Consider the following 19906-nt stretch of genomic DNA (forward strand, 5'->3'; position numbering starts at 1 on the left):
CCGGGGGCGGGGCCTCCTAACCCGGAACTGACGGTCGGGCGTAGCCGGCACCGCCCATCTGCATCCCGGAAGGAGCGAGCTTGCGGCGCGTGAACCAGTGAGTGAAAGCGGCGCCGCCCGCCGGCCGCAGGTGCGGCAAAGCCAGTGTCATCTGCAGGTTCTCTTAGGGCTCCCGGAAAGAAGGAGGGCGAGCCGGGTGCATTCGCGCCGCGCCTCCTTGCGTTTCTGTTCCCCAAATAGGGCTTCTCCCCCCGCCGCCCAGGCCCCTGCGTGGGCTGGACGCGTCAGCCCCACACATTAGCCTCGCTGCGCCGCCCAGACTCTGCCTTGCCTCCCCGTCCCGGTCCCTGGCCCCTGCCCTGTCGCCCGCCGCCGGAGCGGTGACCGCCCGGCCCGCCGTTCTTCTGCTGCCACCGCTGCCGGCATCATGGGCAGTGAGCAGAGCTCCGAGGCCGAGAGCCGACCCAACGATCTGAACTCCTCAGGTCGGTGTCCTAACCCACCCCCCCATCCAGCCCGCCCTGTCTGCTTGCAGAGCGGGCTGCCTCCCAGACTAGTGGGGTCTGGGACTGCGGACGGGAACGCACAGAAAAATCCCTCACCATGTTACTAGGGGAAAAAAAAAAAGTCACCATCTGTCCTGGCCTCGATTCCCCTGATGGAAGTGCCTGTGACTGCAAGCTAAGCCAGCGTGGGCGCCGGTGCCCATTATTTATTTTCAAAACAGCCGTTTCTCCCAGCTACAGCCTACTGTTTAAAAGACGACCTAATTAATTTTTGGCTCAGTGCTCATGGCTGATGTAGTGAGATTTGGCTCACACGGTGGATGGATTATAGGACCTCTAAGAACAGGCTGTTTCTTAAAAACGGGTGTTAGAGGTTCCTTTTCTGAAGGGATATGTGATAGGTGTCCACTTATTTGAACTCTTGAGTGCAGAGGTCTCCGAAACAGCTTTTTCTTCTCAGAAGGTGTCTTGGTCCTTTTCTAATCTTACAGAGGTTGACCAGACAGCAGGCTCTGGTGTTTTCCATTGTTGTTCCCTGTCCATGAATTTTAGATTCCTCTAAGCGTTTGAGACAAGAATGGGAGGATTATTGTGTTTGCGATACAGTGAGTGTTCAATACATAAAACAGCTGATGTTTAATTGAGGACCATTTGCTGCTTTTTTTGTTACCCACGCAGGCCAGGACAGCTGGGAGTGCTTTGGCTAAGCTCCGGGGTTGCTAATGCAAATTGGTTAATTGGGTCCTAAAAAGAGTCCCCGATTTTAGAAGTTCTCTGTTCTTGATAGGATTTGTAATTCATAAATAGGCAAGCTAATAGATCTAAGGGTGTTTCACTTTGAAGTGTGACCTTCAAGACTAGTTCAGACCTACATTCTGGGGGACTGGATTGGGGCAGCTTTGAATGGTGGGCAGCGTCTATTAGCTTTGCTACGTTTTTCTATTTCCTTGGAAGGCCCAGAGTGTCATATTTGTTGTAAGAAATATAATCATTGTGACATCTGACATTCTTGCCTCTATGGCAGGGCAGAAACATATTTTGGGGGGAAGCGGTGTGGCATCTTTTTAATATGCTTGCTTGCCCATGAACCAGCAGCATTTGCGCATTTCCGGTGTTAGAATTTGCCTATTCCCCCGGGCGCGGTGGCTCCAGCCTGTAATCCCAGCACTTTGGGAGGCCGAGACGGGCGGATCAGGAGGTCAGGAGATCGAGACCATCCTGGCTAATACGGTGAAACCCCGTCTCTACTAAAAAATACAAAAAACTAGCCGGGTGAGGTGGCAGGCGCCTGTAGTCCCAGCTACTCAGGAGGCTGAGGCGGGAGAATGGCGTAAACCCGGGAGGCGGAGCTTGCAGTGAGCTGAGATCCGGCCACTGCACTCCAGCCTGGGCCACAGAGAAAAAAAAAAAAAAAAAAAAAGAATTTGCCTATTCCCCTGTGCCAAGTACTTTACATACATTTACATAGAATTTTTGCAGTAATCCCATTTTACAGATAAGGTAGTAGAGGCTAGCTGGAATGTTTCGAACTCCCCTTTGCTCTGGCATCTGGGGAAGGAGGAATCACAATTTATTGCAGGAAAGATTTCTGGCATGGCTTTTGTAAAATGCTAGGTAAATTACCAAAACAGGTAAAGAAATATTTCTTGAAAAGAAATAAAAGCAGCAGAGATTTTTCTAAAAAAGGGAATGCCAAGCTTCTGGAGACGAGCTTCTAGGAGACAGAGCAGTTCTATGGCATCCCTGGATTAACCTTTGAGATATGACTATAATGAGCCTGCGAATATTACCTTCTAGAGCATAAAACACTTTAAAGATTCATTCATGCCCCAGTCTGGAAGATATTTGGGGGAGAGGATGATTTCTTGGTCCAGGGAGTCCTTTATAATATGAATCACTTCCCTCCAAATGGATTACTTTCTCCCAAGGAACCTGAATTGATCTCCTCCTTTGTCCTCCAAATTTCTGATTTTTGCCTCAGCCTAGAATGGACTTACTGGCTATTTTTGCCCTGGACTAATGCTATAATTTTAAGAATGAGGGGGCTGAAGTCCTAGCTACTCAGGACGCCCAGGTGGGAGGATTGCTGGAGTCCAGGAGTTTAAATAATAAACTTTTTTTGGGGGGTGGAGGGGACAGAGTCTCACTGTTGCCTAGGCTGGAGTGCAATGGCATGATCCTGGCTCACTGCAACCTCTGCCTCTCGGGTTCAAGCAATTTTCATGCCTCAGCCTCCTGAGTGGCTGGGATTACAGGGACCTCACGCCTGGATAATTTTTGTGTTTTTAGTAGAGATAAGGTTTTACCATGTTGGACAGGCTAATCTCGAACTCCTGACCTCAAGTGATCCACCTGCCTTGGCCTCCCAAAGTGCTGGGATTACAGGCGTGAGCCACCGTGCCCAGCCACGTTGACTTAAAAAAAAAAAAAAAAAAGAGGCTGAAGCCTCTGGAATAGGCCAGTCATTTGGGGGTTGAGACTAGGGTGTTTTCCTGGACTTAACATAGCTGGCTTGATGTGGTAGGGTGGATAGACAGCTTTGCAACTCCAGTGTCGCGGAGATGGGCCTTGTGTACCAGTAACTTAGAGACCTCTAATTCCTTTCCTAACTTTCTAGCACTGCTGACTTTGGGCAAGTCCCAGTTAAATTTTGTACCCTTTATTTCTCGTTTTAGAAATAGGGATATATATATATATGTCAAGATATCAGGATAATTAAAGAAGGAGAAAATGAAAACAATCTGCCTATACTTTTATGTGCTGAAAAAGAAAACGTTTAGTTACGAAAGAAGTTTATTCATGTTATATAATCCCGTAATGGGCCAGGTGCGGTGGCTCACACCCGTAATCCCAGCACTTTAGGAGGCCAAGGCGGTTGTATCACGAGGTCAGGAGTTTGAGACCTCGTGATACCAGCCTGGCCAATATGGTGAAACCCCACCTCTACTAAAAATACAAAAATTAATCGGGTGTGGTGGCATGTGCCTATAGTCCCAGCTACTCAGGAAGCTGAGGCAGGAGAATTACTCGAACCCAGGAGGCGGAGGTTGCAGTAAGCGGAGATTGCACCACTGTACTCCAGCCTGGCAACTGAGTGAGGCTCTGCATCAAAATAAAATAAATTCCTGTAATGTCTGAGGGTTTTCGTTGTTGTTGTTGTTTTGTTTTGTTTTTTGAGACTGTCGTTCTCTTACCCATGAAGTGGTGTGATCATGGCTCACTGCGGTCTTGACCTCCTGGGCTCAAGTGATCCATCCCAGCTTCCTGAGTCGCTGGAACTATAGTGTGCACCACCACATCTGACTAATTAAAATAATTTTTTTTTTTTTGTAGAGACAGGGTCTCACTATGGTTGGTCTTGAACTCCTGGACGCTGGTGATCCTCCTGCCTCAGCCTCTCAAAGTGCTGAGATTACAGGCATGAGCCACCACGCCCAGCCCGAGGTGGTGTTTTTTTTTTTTTTCCGCAACAGAGTCTCGCTCTGTTGCCCAGGCTCGAGTGCAGTGGCGTGATCTTACCACACCCCAACCTCTGCCTCTTGGGCTCAAATGATTCTCCTGCCTCAGCCTCCTGAGTAGCTGGAATTACAGGCACCCGCCACCATGCCCTGTTAATTTTTGTATTTTTAGTAGAGACAGGGTTTCGCCATGTTGGCCAGGCTGGTCTCAAACTCCTCACCTTAGGTGATCTGCTCGCCTTGGCCTCCCAAAGTGCTAAGATCACAGGCATGAGCCACCGTGCCTGGCTCCAGCCTGAGTTTTTAAAAATACTATAGAAAATAGTTTCTATAATTCATCCCCGCCACCCCAATCCCAACTGCAAGATAGCTACATTGTATAAAATTATTGTTTTTAATCACTACACCGAAAACTGCCTTGGTGAGGCAGAGGTGCCTAACTAATACGCATCTCCTAAGCAGTGTAACTTTATTTTCAGTGACTCCTTCACCAGCCAAGCATAGAGCCAAGATGGATGATATTGTGGTTGTAGCTCAGGGCTCCCAGGCCTCACGGAACGTCAGCAACGATCCCGATGTCATCAAGTTGCAAGAGATTCCAACCTTCCAGCCCCTTCTGAAAGGTAAAGGATTGCATTTTGTTTTATCTGAACTTGCTGGAGAGATTTGTGTAGCCCTACTACTTTCTTTCTACGTATGCATTTATTTTGCTCTCTCATCTCCTTTAGGTCTTTGTTTAAATGGCATCTTCTCAGTGAAGCCTTTCTTGATTTCCCTAATTAAAAATTGCAGACCTTTCCCTACCTGTTTTTCTCTATAGCCCTTAATTATCATTGACCTATTGCAAATATGTTTACTGTCTATATTTCTCTGCTAGAATGTGAGCTCCATGATGGCAGGTATTTCCTCTTTTGCTCACTGTTGAATTCCCAGCACTTGAAATAGAACCTGGTATAAGATAGGGACTAAGTGAATGAATGAGGTCGAAAATGGCCCTTTCCTGTTATATTCCCATGAAAAGATTTTCATTGTTATTTGTGATCCGGACAGTGGGTGGACTAGTTCAGATCCATAGAGAAAATCTCCATCACTACTGATACACTTGTAATTAATCCTGGTGGCTGTTTTATGTGAGAGTGTGTGTTTGAAAAGAGAGATTACCCACCCAGTTAGAGATTACTACCACATATATTGTGGTAGTTACCTTTTGACACCAAGGCCACAACTTTATTATTTTCGTGTCTCCATTAAGTGGTGGAGATGATTTTATATTAACTGGTGTTTCTGCTGTAAGAGTCCTTTAGTTCCCTCCTCCCTCACCCCCACTAAAGATTAGGAAATAATGAACATAAGGCCCTGGTTTATTTAACTTGGTATAATACAATGTAAAACATCTTACATTTACATAGCTATTTGTATTAAGAGGTCCCTCCTCATACACATATCATCCCTTTAATTCTTACATCGTTAAACGTGTTTCAGTGATTAGGGTGAGATCAGGCAGCTGGCATATAGAGAGGTTGAACTTGAACCTTCTTCATTGATGTCAAATCTTATGTTACACTGTTCCACACTATTTAAAAAACAAAAACAAATGGTGCTTTATAGATGATCCATATATTGTCTTATTCTTACCAGTGCTTCATCTGTTTCATAGATAAGGAAATACAAGCTTTCAATTTCTTCCCTACAGACCTCAGGGTTAGACTTTGGTAAACATTCTGACTTTTATGTAAAATAACACTATATATATATATATTTTTTTTTTTTTGAAACAGAGTTTTCGCTCTTGTCCCCCAGGCTGGAGTGCAATGGCGTGATCTTGGCTCACTGCAACCTCCGCCTCCCAGGTTCAAGCAATTCTCCTGTCTCGGCCTCCTGAAGTAGCTGGGATTACAGACGCCTGCCACCATGCCAAGCTAAAATTTTTTTTTTTTTTTTTAGTTGAGATGGGGTTTCACCATGTTGGTCAGGTTAGTCTTGAACTACTGACCTCAGGTGATCCACCCGCCTCGGCCTCCCAAAGCACTGGGATTACAGGCGTGAGCCCCCTCGCCTGGCCTATTCATCTTCTTAGTTTTCATGATTTTGAGGAATAATGTGATTCTCTAAAGAAGCTAACAATAGTAGGGCATGGTGGCTCACACCTGTAATTCCAGCACTTTGGGAGGCTGAGGCAGGAGGATCACTTGAGTCCAAGAGTTCAAGACTAGCCTGGGCAATACAGTGAAACTCTGTCTTGACAGATAATACAAAAAATTAGGCATGGTGGCACATGTCTGTCGTCCTAGCTACTTGGGAAGCTGACATAGGAGGATCGCTTGAGCCCAGGAAGTCAAGGGTGCAGTGAGCAGTAGTCGTGTCAGTACACTTCAGCCTAGGCGACACAGTGAGATCCTGTCTCAAAAAAAAAAGTCTGCTGGGCATGGTGGCCTATAATCCTAGCAGTTTGGGAGGCTGAGGTGGGTGGATCACCTGAGGTCAGGAGATCGAGACCATACTGGCCAACATGGTGAAATCCCGTTTCTACTAAAAATACAAAAAATTAGCCGGGCATGGTGGCGCGCGCCTGTAATCCCAGCTACTCGGGAGGCTGAGGCAGGAGAATTGCTAGAACCGGGAGATGGAGGTTGCAGTGAGCCGAGATTGTGCCGTTGCATTCCAGCTTGCGCAACAAGAGTGAAACTCCATCTCAGGGGGAAAAAAACCACAAAAAAACCCACAAAAATCTGCATATAACTTTCAACTTACCCAAAACTTGACTACTAATAGCCTTCTGTTTGCTAGAGGCCTTACTGATAGCAGAAACAGTTGATTAACACATATTTTATGTTATATGTATTATATACTGTATTATTACAATCAAGTAAACTAAACAAAAGAAAATGTATGAAGCAAATTATAAGGAAGGCCAGGCGCAGTGGCTCATGCCTGTAATCCCAGTACTTTGGGAGGCTGAGGAGGATGGATCACTTCAGGTCAGGGATTCGAGATCAGCCTGGCCACCATGCTGACACCCCATCTCCACTGAAAATACAAAAATTAGTTGGGTGTGGTGGCGTGCACCTGTAGTCCCAGCTACTTGGGAGGCTGAGGCACAAGAATCGCTTGAACCCAGGAGGCAGAGGTTGCAGTGAGTTGAGATCATGCCTGGGCGACAGAGTGAGACTCAGTCTCCAAAAAAAAAAAAAAAAGAAAAGAAAAGAAAATTAAAAGGAAGAGAAAATATATTAACTATTCATTGAGTGGAAGTGGATCATCAGAAAGATCTTCATCATTGTCTTCACGTTGAGTAGGCTGAGAAGGAGGAAAAGGAGGGGTTAGTTTTGCTGTCTTAGGGGTGGCAGAGGCAGAAGAAAATCCACGTATAAGTGGACCCATGGGGTTGAGACCCATGTTGTTCAAGGATTAACTGTAATTCGTTTTATGATAATCACTAGTAGGGGAAATATGTAGGAGAAGACTTGGTGTTAAGGGAAGCTAACCTCAGATTTGAAGTCATCACTGAGGGCTGGGCATGGTGGCTCATGCCTATAATCCTAGCTCTTTGAAAGGCCGAGGCGGTTGGATCACCTGAGCACAGGAGTTTGAGACTAGCCTGGCCAACATGGCAAAACACTGTCTCTACAAAAAATACAAAACTTAGCTGGGCATGGTGGTGGGCACCTGTAGTTCCAGCTACTCAGGAGGCTGAGGTGGGAGTATCGCTTGAGCCCAAGAGGTGGAGCTTGCAGTGAGCCAACATTGCATCACTGCACTCCAGTGTGGGCGACAAAGCAAGACTCTGTCTCAAAATAAATAAATCATCACCGAGTGCCCTAAAAGTGAATAATTAATGTGATACAGTTAATGCAATGCAACTGGACCTGGTTTCATTGATAAATGAGTTTTAACTGGGACTTTGCCACCAACTATTAGGTTGTCTGGCTTTGTTTTTCCACTTCCTTGAGCCTTGGTTATTAAGAACATTGAGAATAGGTGTAGGAAGGAGGAAGGCTAGTAAGGAGCAGGTTATAGGAAGAGGTTATCTGGGATTTGGTTAAGGAAGGTAGAGATGAGATCATAGCTCACTGCAGCCTCAACCTCCTGGGCTCAAGTGATCCTCCCACCTCAACTTCCAGAGTAGCTGGGACTACAGTGTGCACCACCACACCCGACTAATTAAAATGCATTTTTTTTTTTTGTAGAGACAGGGTCTCACTATGTTGCCCATGTTGGTCTCAAGCTCCTGGACTCCAGTGCGCCTCCTACCTTAGCCTCCCAAAGTGCTGAGACTACAGGCATGAGCCACCATGCCTGGCCCAAGTTTTAAAAAATACTATAGAAAATAGTTTCTATAATTCATCCTCTCACTGCACCCCCACTTGATGAGAATGGCATGAATCTAGAAATGACAACATGTGGCTGTGGCCAGACTACAGCAAGCAAAAAGCCAGTGAGCATTTAAGGCAATGCTCATGTTTCACTTGTGAAGACGAAACATCTTGGGCAGTGATTAGGAAAGATAGGCAAAGGGGGTGGGAATGATAAGTGTAATTTTGATAATGGTATCTTATCCCCCATGCTTCTACATAATAGCTATTGTTCTTTCCATTTTTATAGATTAAAATTTTTTTTTTTTTTTTTTTTTTTTTTTTTGAGACGGAGTCTCGCTCTGTCACCCAGGCTGGAGTGCAGTGGCCGGATCTCAGCTCACTGCAAGCTCCGCCTCCCGGGTTTACGCCATTCTCCGGCCTCAGCCTCCCGAGTAGCTGGGACTACAGGCGCCCGCCACCTCGCCCGGCTAGTTTTTTGTATTTCTTAATAGAGACGGGGTTTCACCGTGTTAGCCAGGATGTCTCGATCTCCTGACCTCGTGATCCGCCCATCTCGGCCTCCCAAAGTGCTGGGATTACAGGCTTGAGCCACCGCGCCCGGCCTATAGATTAAAATATTGAGGCCTAGATAGCTTCAATTAATTGCTTGAAGTCACATGGCTGTAAGTGATAGCACATTTTAAGATTGCATCAAGGCATAGAATGAGACTTCATTTCCAATTCCAGCAAAGCCCATTATAGAAATCACTAGGATATACAGGAACTGGCGTGGTGGGTGTGAGGTTGTTTGGGTTTTTAGGTGCAGCATTTGTTGCAGAGCCTCCTGCTTTGACATTGTTCTGCCTGATAATTAAAAGCCCTGCCCTCTGCCTCCTGAGCTGCTTCAGGGGCCACACATCACTGTCGCCTTTATACTCTGATCTCTTTTTCCCCCTTTCCTGCTTTCAGGATGAGGCCATTCCTCAAAATAGTAAAAAGGCCACACAGTGAAGGCTGTACCCCCCAGGTTTGATTTCAGAAAGCTTTTATTCAACTTAATGACAGTTTATTCTTTCAAAACAATATATTCAAGTATTACACAGAGTTCACTATTGTTTCATAATGTCATATGATGTAATGCTAATGCTGGTGGGTGATCTGCAGAGGCAGTGGCTGGGCGAGTTTGGGGCTATTTGTATGACTGAGGTAATGTTTGCATTTTTAATAAGCAAGCAGATTCTTTGGCCTTAACCCTTTTGCATAAATATACCAGAGTATAATTTATGCTCCATAATCCAAATATCTGTTCCTTTTTTTGATCAAAGGGATTTCTGTTTTTCATAGCAATGTCTGAATCAGTAATTTATTTTGACATGTAAAGCATTTTATAGGAAATTAAAGATTAGAAAATTAGAAAGTAGCCACAAATGGCTGTGACAGAACACAAAGACAAAATAGTAGATTTGATGTAAGTTAGCAAGATTCCAAGAAGTTAACAAACCCTGTATAGATTTCTTACTTGAAATTCAACCACTTATATTTTTTAATGAATCCCGCTCTATTGTATGTCATTCCATAGAAAGGAAATATTTGCAAAAGTAATATTGTTGATGTTTTATATATAAAAGTTACAAAAATAATTATTCTGTTGACTCTTAGTAGATGAATATATGCATATTTACACACATGCGTGCATGTGACATTCTTTGCAACTGAGCTGTCATTTTTGTTACTGACCTTGGGTACAACATAAGAGATTGTCTTGCTGCCTAGGGAAGACACTGTCTTTGTTAGTAACAAGGATGATCAAACATATACAGTGTAGATACTGAAATGATACTAAGCAACTTTATTGGGAGTTTGGTGTTTGGTTAAGAACATGATGCATGTGAAGTAGATTTTGATCATTAAAAAGAGCCTGGGGCTTTCATAGTGGAGCGAAATCTCATGGAACAGCAGTGAAAGCTTTCAAATCACACGGAACATTGAGAATTAGAGCTTGAAAGTGTAGCTAGGGGAGAATGAAGCAATGGAAAAAGGGCAATAAATAAGGAGAGCATGATGAAGCTAGGTTTCAAATGACCAGTTTCTTCACATTCTTCTATCATCTGGACAAATAAAAGTCTTTGCATTCATCAGATGTCTGCCTCTACCAGCTGTCAGACCTTATCATTGCATTGGAAAATGGCAGCCAAAGGAGGGGACAAGAAAATGGATCTTAATCAGAGCCACAGTCTTCTCTGGATGGCTTAAAGGGCATCTCTAAACCCAGGGGTAATCCTAAGTCTATTTTCCCCCAAATACCATGTCGGAAAGATTGATGACTTATTCCTGATTACTTTATAGATTTGTATTTGTAATAGCTCTTCAGTTAAGCTGTTAATCATGGCTGTTCAGAGAAGTGTGAGTTGTGTGTAAAAACAAAAACAAGAATAAACATAGCTGTTTACCAGCATTGAGTTAGCCTTACTCAGAAGATGGGGAAGTACTAGGTGAATGGTTGCTTTCAACCGATTGAGAAAGTGAAGCTGTCTCACCAGAACACCCTCATTTTCCCCCTCACTCCCATAAATCTCTGTGTGCCTGCATCCATTCTTGTTTCTTTCCATTATATCTCAGAGAGGGTATCCATGCCTTTCTCTGAAACTTAATGCCATTCTGTTTCACTCTTTCCATTTGCTGGGACTTTGCTCCTGCCTTTTTTTGTTGTTTTTTTTTTTTTTTTTTTTGGGGTCTAGCAACCAGCTTAGTGGACCTCTTTCCTCTTGTTGGAATATATAGCTTTTCCCATCTTAAAAACGAGACAAACACTTCCTTTCGATTTAGCTGCCCTCCTGGCTACCGTGCTTTCTCTTTTCTCATTTCTTCTGCTAAACTCACTGACTCCATGGCTGCTACATGCTGTCCCTGCATCCTTGATACCTCTGCCATTTGGGAAGTTCCCCTGGATAGGCTCTCATATATATAGTTTCATCCATATTTGCTGCTTTGGAGGATTACTAGTGTTTTCTTTTCATGCATGAAGTTATTTTCTCAGTTCACATCCTCCTCCTCTTTTCCATATTTAACACAGATTTCCATCCCACTTGTTAAAACTCCCTTCCTTTAGCTTGTGATACCTCCCCACCCAATGGTATTCTGTTTTTCTTGTTTTTTTAAATCTATTCATTAGTCTCTATTCCTCTCTGCACAGCATTTTGCCTAGTGTTCTTTTGGAAAACCAAGATTCTAAGGAGCTTTAAGTATTCTGAAATATAGACATCAAGATGATCGTAAGTCTCTGTCATCAACTTCAACTTTTTTTTCTTTTCCTTTTTTCTTCTTTTTTTTTTGAGATGGGATCTTGATCTGTTATCCAAGCTGGAGTGCAGTGGCACGATCATAGTTCCCTGCAGCCTTGACCTCCCAGGTACAAGTGATCTTCCCACCTCAGCCTCCCAAGGAGCTGGGACCACAGATGTGGCACACCTGGCTAATTTTTTTTTTTTTTTTTTTTTTAATTTAGAGATGGGGTGTCACTTTGTTGTCCAAGCTGGTCTCAAGCTCCTGGGCTCAAGCAAACCTCCCACCCTGGCCTCCCAGAACACTGAGATTACAGGTGTGAGCCACTGCACCTGGCCAGCTGCAACTTCTTGTTCTGTTTGTCCAATGACTCGTTCTGTTTGTCCATACAGTCACTTTATTTATTTATTTATTTTTTGAGACGGAGTCTTGCTTTGTCGCCCGGGCTGGAGTACAGTGGCCGAATCTCAGCTCACTGCAAGCTCCGCCTCCTGGGTTTACGCCATTCTCCCGCCTCAGCCTCCTGAGTAGCTGGGACTACAGGCGCCCGCCACCTCGCCCGGCTAGTTTTTTGTATTATTTTTAGTAGAGATGGGGTTTCACCGTGTTAGCCAGGATGGTCTCGATCTCCTGACCTCGTGATCCGCCCGTGATCCTCCCAAAGTGCTGGGATTACAGGCTTGAGCCACCGCGCCCGGCCCATACAGTCACTTTAAATTCAGCATGTTCCATCTTCCGCTTGTGTATTATGTATTTATTCATTTTATTTATTCAACAAATACTGAATCTTCTTAGGCGAGTAATGTGCACTTGAAAAGAATGTGTTCTGTAGTTAATGGGTGTAGTGTTCTATAAATATCAATTAGGTCAAGAAAGGGTGATCGTCAAATCTTGTCTGTCTGTATTGATTTATTTCATTAATTTGATCACTTAATGAAAGAGAGGTGTTCAAATATCCAGCCATTTTTGTTAATTTGTCTATTCCGTTTATTCCATTGGTTTCTACTTTGTATGTTTTGAAAGTCTGTTATTAGGCATATATGCATTAATGATTATTATATTGATCCATCTTTATGAAAATGTCCTATCGATGTGTTATTACCCCTGTCTTGTAGTCTAATTTGTCTTGTATCAATATAGCCACTCCAGCTTTCTTACACTTAGTATTTGCATAGTATACATTTTACTATTCTTTACTTATTTTTATCGATTTATGTCTTTATATTTAAAAGGCATCTCTTGTGGACAGCATATAGTAGGGTCTTGGTTTTATATCTAGGCTGATAGTCTGCCTTTTAATTAGTGTGTAAATTGATATGGTTGGATTTAGGTCTCCCATTTTGCTCTTCATTTTCTTTCTTTTCTTTTTCTTTTTTTTTTTTTTTCTTTTTTTGAGACACAGTCTCGCTCTGTCGCCCAGGCTGGAGTGCAGTGGCATGATCTCAGCTCACTACCAGCTCCGCCTCCCGAGTTCACGCCATTCTCCTGCCTCAGCCTCCCGAGTGGCTGGGACTACAGGTGCCCGCCACCCTGCCCGGCTAATTTTGTATTTTTAGTAGAGACGGGATTTCACCATGTTAGCCAGGATGGCCTTGATCTCCTGACCTTGTGATCCACCCACGTTGGCCTCCCAAAGTGCTGGGATTACAGGCATGAGCCACTGCGCCTGGCCTTTCTCTTCATTTTCTATTTGTGCTGTGTGCTTTTGGTTACTTTCATACTCCTTTCCTCCTTCCTTTGGATCAATTTCATTTTTTTTTTTTTTTAGTACGTATTCCATTTTAGTTTCTTTTTTGGCTTTTTAAGTTATACTCCTTTGCGTTATTTTTTAGTGGTTGCTCTTGAGGTTACAATATAGTCTTCGTTTATCATAGTTCATTTAGAATTACTATTGTATCACTTCATGTAAAATGTAGGAACCTTTCAATGGTGTGGTTTCATTCACCCCCCAACTTCTTTTGTTTTGTTTTTTTTTTTAAAGAAAAAGTCTTGCTCTGTGGCCCAGGAGGGAGTGCACTGGCACAATCTCAGCTCACTACAACCTCTGCCTCTCCAGTTCAAGTGATTCTTGTGCCTCAGCCTCCCGAGTAGCTGAAACTACAAGTATGTGTCACTATGCCTAATTTTTTTAATTTTTAGTAGAGATAGGGTTTCTCCATGTTGGTCAGGCTGGTCTCGAACTCCTGACCTCAGGTGATCTGCCTGCCTCGGCCTCCAAAAAGGCTGGGATTACAGGCATGAGCCACCACGCTTGGCCCACCTTCACTTCTTTGTGCTATTGCTTTCATGTATATTGCATCTACATATGTTAGAAATCCCATAGTGGTTTTACACACACAGACACACACACACATACCCGTTTTTGTTTTAAACAATAATGTATCTTTTGAAGAGATTAAGAGAAGAAAATAACTATATATAGAATGTGATGTTTACCCACATAGTTAACATTTCCAGAATTCCTAATCCCCTTCTCCAGTTTCTATTTGATGTCATTTATTTTTAGTTTAAAGGACTTCTTTTAGCATATCTTGCAGTATAGGTCAGCTGGAAAAAAGTCCTGTTTTTATCTATCTGAACATTTTGTTTGCCCACTTTTGTTATAAAGTCATTTTTTTGGTGTAATTACTAAGTTTTTGAAGAGATATTGTGAGACTCCATGAAATCTCATTTTTTAATCTACCTTTATTTCATTAGTTATCATATCTATTGATGATTCTTGCTTGAATTAATTATGCTGTGATGGCTACCAAATAACTGTTTTCTAATTTTTTCATTCCTTCTACATTTATTAGTTTATATTCTACTGGAAGGAATAGGTTTCTCATCTCCCCGTTTATTTATTCAAATCAGTGTGGAACAGTCAACTCCTATTTTATCCAATGAGTTGTACGTAATCTGTTATTATCATTATTTCTTTTCAATCTCAAAATGTTCCAAAATTGGCCAGTGACAGCATCTTCAATCTAACTTACTGTGTCCTTTTAACATATTCCCCTTATTCTTTGAAAATATATTTATTTTCTGGCACAATATAATGTTCCAGACTTACCTTGTTCTTCCATGGCCCCAGCTCTAGAATCAGGCATTTCTTAAAGGAACCCTGGTTCTTTTAATGGAGGGTCGTATTTAGAATCCATTTCCAGACCTTCTCAGAAGATTTAGCTAGGGAATCCATAGATACACACCCACACATTTATACCTATGTTTATTTTTATATGTTCATATATTTGACAACACGATCTTGCCCTTTCACCCTGGCTGGAGTGCAGTGGCACAGTCATGGCTCACTGCAGCTTTGACCTCCTAGGCTCAAGGAATCCTCCTACCTCAGCCTCCCAAGTAGCTGGGACTGCAGGTGCATGCCACCAAGCCCAGCTAATCTTTTTGTATTTTTTATAGAGATGGGGTTTCCCATTGTTGCCTAGGCTAGTCTCAAACTCCTGGGCGCAAGCGATCCATCCACCTCAGCCTCCCAAAGTGTTGGGATTACAGGTGTGAGCCACCATGCCTGGCGTATATTTCCTATATATTGAAAATGATAAGTTCACACTAATGTGTTCTCTATGTTCTTTGATCCACAGGTTTGTACTTTTAATCAAATACTGTGGTTATTATGTCGTCCAATATTTTTCTGTTCCCACCACCTGCTTTTTGTGGGACTCCAATTCTATGTTAGACCACTTGATATTTTCTCACAGGTCACTGACACGCCTTTCAATTTTTATTTTTAGTTTTTTCCTTTCTGTTCTTTCTTTGAATAATTTTTACTGCTGTGTTTCCATGTTCAGTGGTCTTTTTTTCTGTCATGTCTGTACTGCTTTTAATCTCATCCAAGGTGTTTTTAATTTCAGATGCTGTATTTTTCAGCTTTAGATTCTCCCCCTTAAATGTCTTTGATCTGTCTGCTTATCATGCTTATGTTTTCCTCTACTTTTTGAACATATGAGTACTTTTATTTTATTTTATTTTTATTTTATTTTTGAGAGGGAGTTTCGCCCTTGTCGCCCAGGCTGGAGTGCAGTGGCACAGTCGCAGCTCACTGCAACCTCTGCCTCCGGGGTTCAAGCAATTCTCGTGTCTTAGTCTCCTGAGTAGCTGGAATTATAGCCACCCACCATCACACCCAGCTAATTTCTGTACTTTTAGTAGAGACGGGGTTTAGCCATGTTGGCCAGGCTGGTCTCGAACTCCTAACCTCAGGTGATCCACCTGCCTGAGCTTCCTAAAGTGCTGGGATTAGAGTGCGTTTATTTTAAAATTTACTTTACTAAATTTTTTTTTCTTTTAGAGACAGGACCTCGCTCTGTTGCCCAGGCTAGAGTGCAGTGGTATCACCATGGCTCACTGCAGCCTCAACCCCCCTGGGCTGAAGCAATCCACCTGCTTCAGTCCACGAAAGTGTTGGGATTACAGGCATGCACCACCACACCTGGCCTGGATTTTGTTTTATTCCTTTAAGGATATCAGACTTTATTCTGGCATACGCATATGGTTAAGTTACTTGTAGTCATTGGGACCCTTCCCATGCTTTCTTTTAAATATCGTTAGGGCTCATCTAGTGCAGTCTTTGCCTAGTTTAATTTAGCCTCACTACTAAGGTGAAATCCTTCTGAATACTCTACCTGTTGCCTTGTGTATTATGAAGTCTCTCCATGGTGGCTAGTGGGAACATGAGCTCTTCAGAAAGTGTTTGGCCTACTGCTTCTCTCTAGCTGTTTCTCCAGTCTCTGGAATTTCACCTTGCAAATTTGCAGATGATGTTTTCAGAGATTTAAGGGTATCCTGTGCAGATCTAAAGACTGCCCCCTTCTCTCCCATATTCTGCTGTGTAAATCCTGCCCACTTTAGTTTCTGCAAACTTTGCTCTTTCTCTAACTCAGTGAGGCTGCTAGCCTTTTTTTTTCTGGATGTGGAATCTCGCTCTGTTGCCCAGGCTGGAGTTCAGTGGTGCTATCTTGGCTCACTGCAAGCTCTGCCTCCCGGGTTCACGCCATTCTCCTGCCTTAGCCTCCTGAGTAGCTGGGACTACAGGTGCCCGCCACCGCGCCTGGCTAATTTTTTTGTATTTTTAGTAGAGACAGGGTTTCACCGTGTTAGCCCGGATGGTCTCGATCTCCTGACCTCGTGATGTGCCTGCCTCGGCCTGCCAAAGTTCTGGGATTACAGGCGTGAGCCACCATGCTCGGCTGGCTGCTAGGCTTTTTTTGATGTCCATCCTGCTATGGACTGAATGATTTTGTCTCCCCCCAATTCACAGGTTGAAATTGTAATCCCCAGTGTGCTGTATTAGGACATGGGCCTTGGGAAGGGATTTGGTCATGAGGGTGGAGCCCTCATATCTTGGGAGTCACATCCTTACACGAAGAGCAGGAGGGAGGTTGCTTCCTCGCTCTGTTAGCCATGTGAGGACACAAGGAGAAGACAGCCATTTGCAAACCAGGAAGAGTGCCCTCAGCAAATACCAAATCTGCCAGCACCTAAGTCTTGTACTTCCCAGCCTCCAGAACTGTGAGAAATAAATGTATATTGTTTAAGCCATCCAGTTGATGGTGTTCTTGTTGTAGCAGCCTGTACTGACCAAGCCACCTCCCGGGTCTGCCTCTTGGAAACTGCCTTTAGGTAATAAGCTGGGAAAATGGTAGGGCTTGTTTTCCTTCTATCAGGGATCAAAGCCCTGTGCTGCCTGTTATACAATATCAGAAATTAGTGTTTCTGTATTTTTGTCTGGTGTTCTAGTTGTTTATTACCGCATAATAGCAGTTCATCCTTCATAGACAGAAGCAGAAATCCTTTAAAAAATGCTTTTTAATGCATATTTTTCTGTCTGATACCACTTTTTCCATTTTCAGAGCCTCCTGCCAGCAGCCTTTAATTGGTCATTCATTTCTGCAACATATTGATAAACACCTGCTAAATGCCTGATGTGGTCAGACAGTGCAGATACAAAAAATAGAAGACATAGTTGCTGCCCTTTAGGACCTTATTGTTTTGTGGGTGATTTAGACAGGCAAGTACTCATGATATTATCGTATTAGTAATACTGGCCTCATGTCCCAAAGAGGAGATAAACATGGAGGAGATAATTATTAATTTGGCCTGGGAATTTGGGGCGGGCTTCCCAGAGGAAGTGACATTGAGCTGAGCTTTGAGGGATGAATAGCAGGTAGCCACATAGAGAAGGCAGGGTCACAGAGGGTATTCTTTTTTTTTTTTTTTTTTGAGAAGTCTCACTCGGTCGCCCAGGCTGGAGTGCAGTGGTGCAATCTCGGCTCACTGCAATCTCCGCCTCCCGGGTTCACGCCATTCTCCTGCCTCAACCTCCCGAGTAGCTGGGACTACAGGCGCCCGCCACCATGTCTGGCTGATTTTTTTTGTATTTTTAGTAGAGATGGGGTTTCACTGTGTTAGCCAGGATGGTTTCCATCTCCTGACCTCGTGATCCGCCTGCCTCAGCCTCCAAAATGCTGGGATTACAGGCGTAAGCCTCCGCACCCAGCCGAGGGTATTCTTAGTTTAAAAGTCTTCTATACATATTTAAAAACATATAATTAAAAGATGCTGTTCAGTCACAGTGGCTCATGCCTCTAATTCCAGCAGTTTGGGAGGCCGAGGTGGCAGGATTACTTGAGCCCAGGAGTTCGAGACCAGCCTGAACAACATGGTGAGACCCTGTCTGTACTACCAAAAAAAAAAAAAAAAAAAGTTTAGCTGGTTGTGGTGGTGCACACCTGTACTCCCAGCTACTTGGGAGGCTGAGGTGGGAGGATCGCTTGACCCTGGGAGGTCGAGCTGTTTTCATAGCACTGTACTCCAGCCTGGGCGGCAGAATGAGACCCTGTCTCAAAAAAAAAAAAAAAAAAGATGCCAAAAAGAATTCTTAACCAGGTCGGGCGTGGTAGTTCATGCCTGTAATCCCAGCACTTTAGGAGGCTGAAGTGGGTGGATCACTTGAGGTCAGGAGTTTATGAGACCAGCCTGGCCAACATGGTGAAACCCCGTCTCCACTAAAAACAAAAAAATTAGCCGGGCATGGTGGTGCACAGCTGTAATCAGCTACTGGGGAGGCTGAGGTGGGACGATCACTTGAAAGCAGGAGGCGGAGGTTGCAGTGAGCTGAGATTGCATCACCGCATCCAGCCTGGGTGACAGAGTGAGACTGTCTCAAAAAAAAAAAAAAAATTATTAACCAAGTTTGTATTTGGGATATACTACTTTGATTTTCTTTTCTTTTCTTTTTTTTTTTTTTTTTGAGCTGGAGTCTCTGTTGCCCAGGCTGGAGTGCAGTGGTGCCATCTTGGCTCACTGCAACCTCTCCCTCATGGGTTCAACCAATGCTTCTGACTCAGCCTTCTGAATAGCTGGGATTACAGGTGCCTGCCACCATGCCCGGCTAATTTTTGTATTTTTTTGTAGAGATGATGTTTTACCATGTTGGCCAGGCTGGTCTCGAATTCCTGACCTCAGGTGATCCGCCTGCCTCGGCCTCCGAAAGTGCTCGGATTATAGGCGTGAGCCACTGTGCCCGGCCTGTAGAGGAATCTTAAAACTGTCAGAGTTGGCCTGGTGCAGTGGCCCATGCCTGTGATCATAGCACTTTGGAAAGGTGAGGCAGGAGGATTGCTTGAGGCCAGGAGTTTGAGACCAGCCTGGACAACATAGACCTCATTTCTACAAAAATATTGGAAATTAGCTGGGCATGGTAGCATGTGCTTGTAGTCCTATAGTCCCAGCTACTTAGGAGGCTGAGATGGGAAGCTCTCTTGATTCCAGGAGTTTGAGGCTACAGTGAGCTCCAGTCATACCGTGGCACTCCAGCATGGGCAACAGAGTGAGACCCTGTCTCTGAAACAAGAGCAACAACACAGTCATAGGTATTTAATAATGTTTAAATATTTTTTCCACCAACATTCAGTTTCACAGAAAGCCAGTGAAATGCAAAGTGACATTTTAAAGAATGAGTTTGGATAGATAATAATTTGCTTCTACAAACTGGTGAAAATCATCAGCAAAAGTTAGTAATCATGTTTTTTTTTTTTTTTGAGACGGAGTCCAGCCCAGGCTGGAGTGTCATGGTGTAATCTCAGCTCACTGCAACCTCCGCCTCCTGGGTTCAAGTGATTCTCCTGCCTCAGCCTCCTGAATAGCTGGCATTATAGGTGCCCACCACCACACCCAGCTAATTTTTGTATTTTTAGTGGAGACGGGGTTTCACCATGTTGGCCAGGCTGGTCTCAAACTCCTGACCTCATGATCCGTCCACCTCAGCCTCACAAAGTGCTGGGATTACAGGTATGAGCTACCACATCTTGTCTGTAATCCTGTTTCTAAACATTTTTTAGCAGTGTATGAAAGTATCAATAAG

General features: G+C 43.8%; 1 protein-coding gene across 2 annotated transcripts in view; it reads left to right on the top strand.

Annotated features, from left to right (window-relative positions):
• Positions 1–52: 52 nt before the first annotated feature.
• BORCS5 (BLOC-1 related complex subunit 5) overlaps positions 53–19906 on the top strand; it is a 109237-nt gene continuing 89383 nt past the window's right edge. The window contains exons 1-2 of one of the 2 annotated variants that reach the window (XM_045364771.2): positions 53–485; positions 4444–4587. In XM_045364771.2, the coding sequence (XP_045220706.1) occupies positions 428–485; positions 4444–4587 (202 nt within the window). In that variant the 5' untranslated portion in view covers positions 53–427. The remainder of the gene's footprint in view (positions 486–4443; positions 4588–19906) is intronic. The other variant, XM_074006295.1, reaches the window with a different exon arrangement.

Source organism: Macaca fascicularis, chromosome 11 (genome assembly GCF_037993035.2).
Source record: "Macaca fascicularis isolate 582-1 chromosome 11, T2T-MFA8v1.1".
NCBI classification, from domain to species: Eukaryota; Metazoa; Chordata; class Mammalia; order Primates; family Cercopithecidae; genus Macaca; species Macaca fascicularis.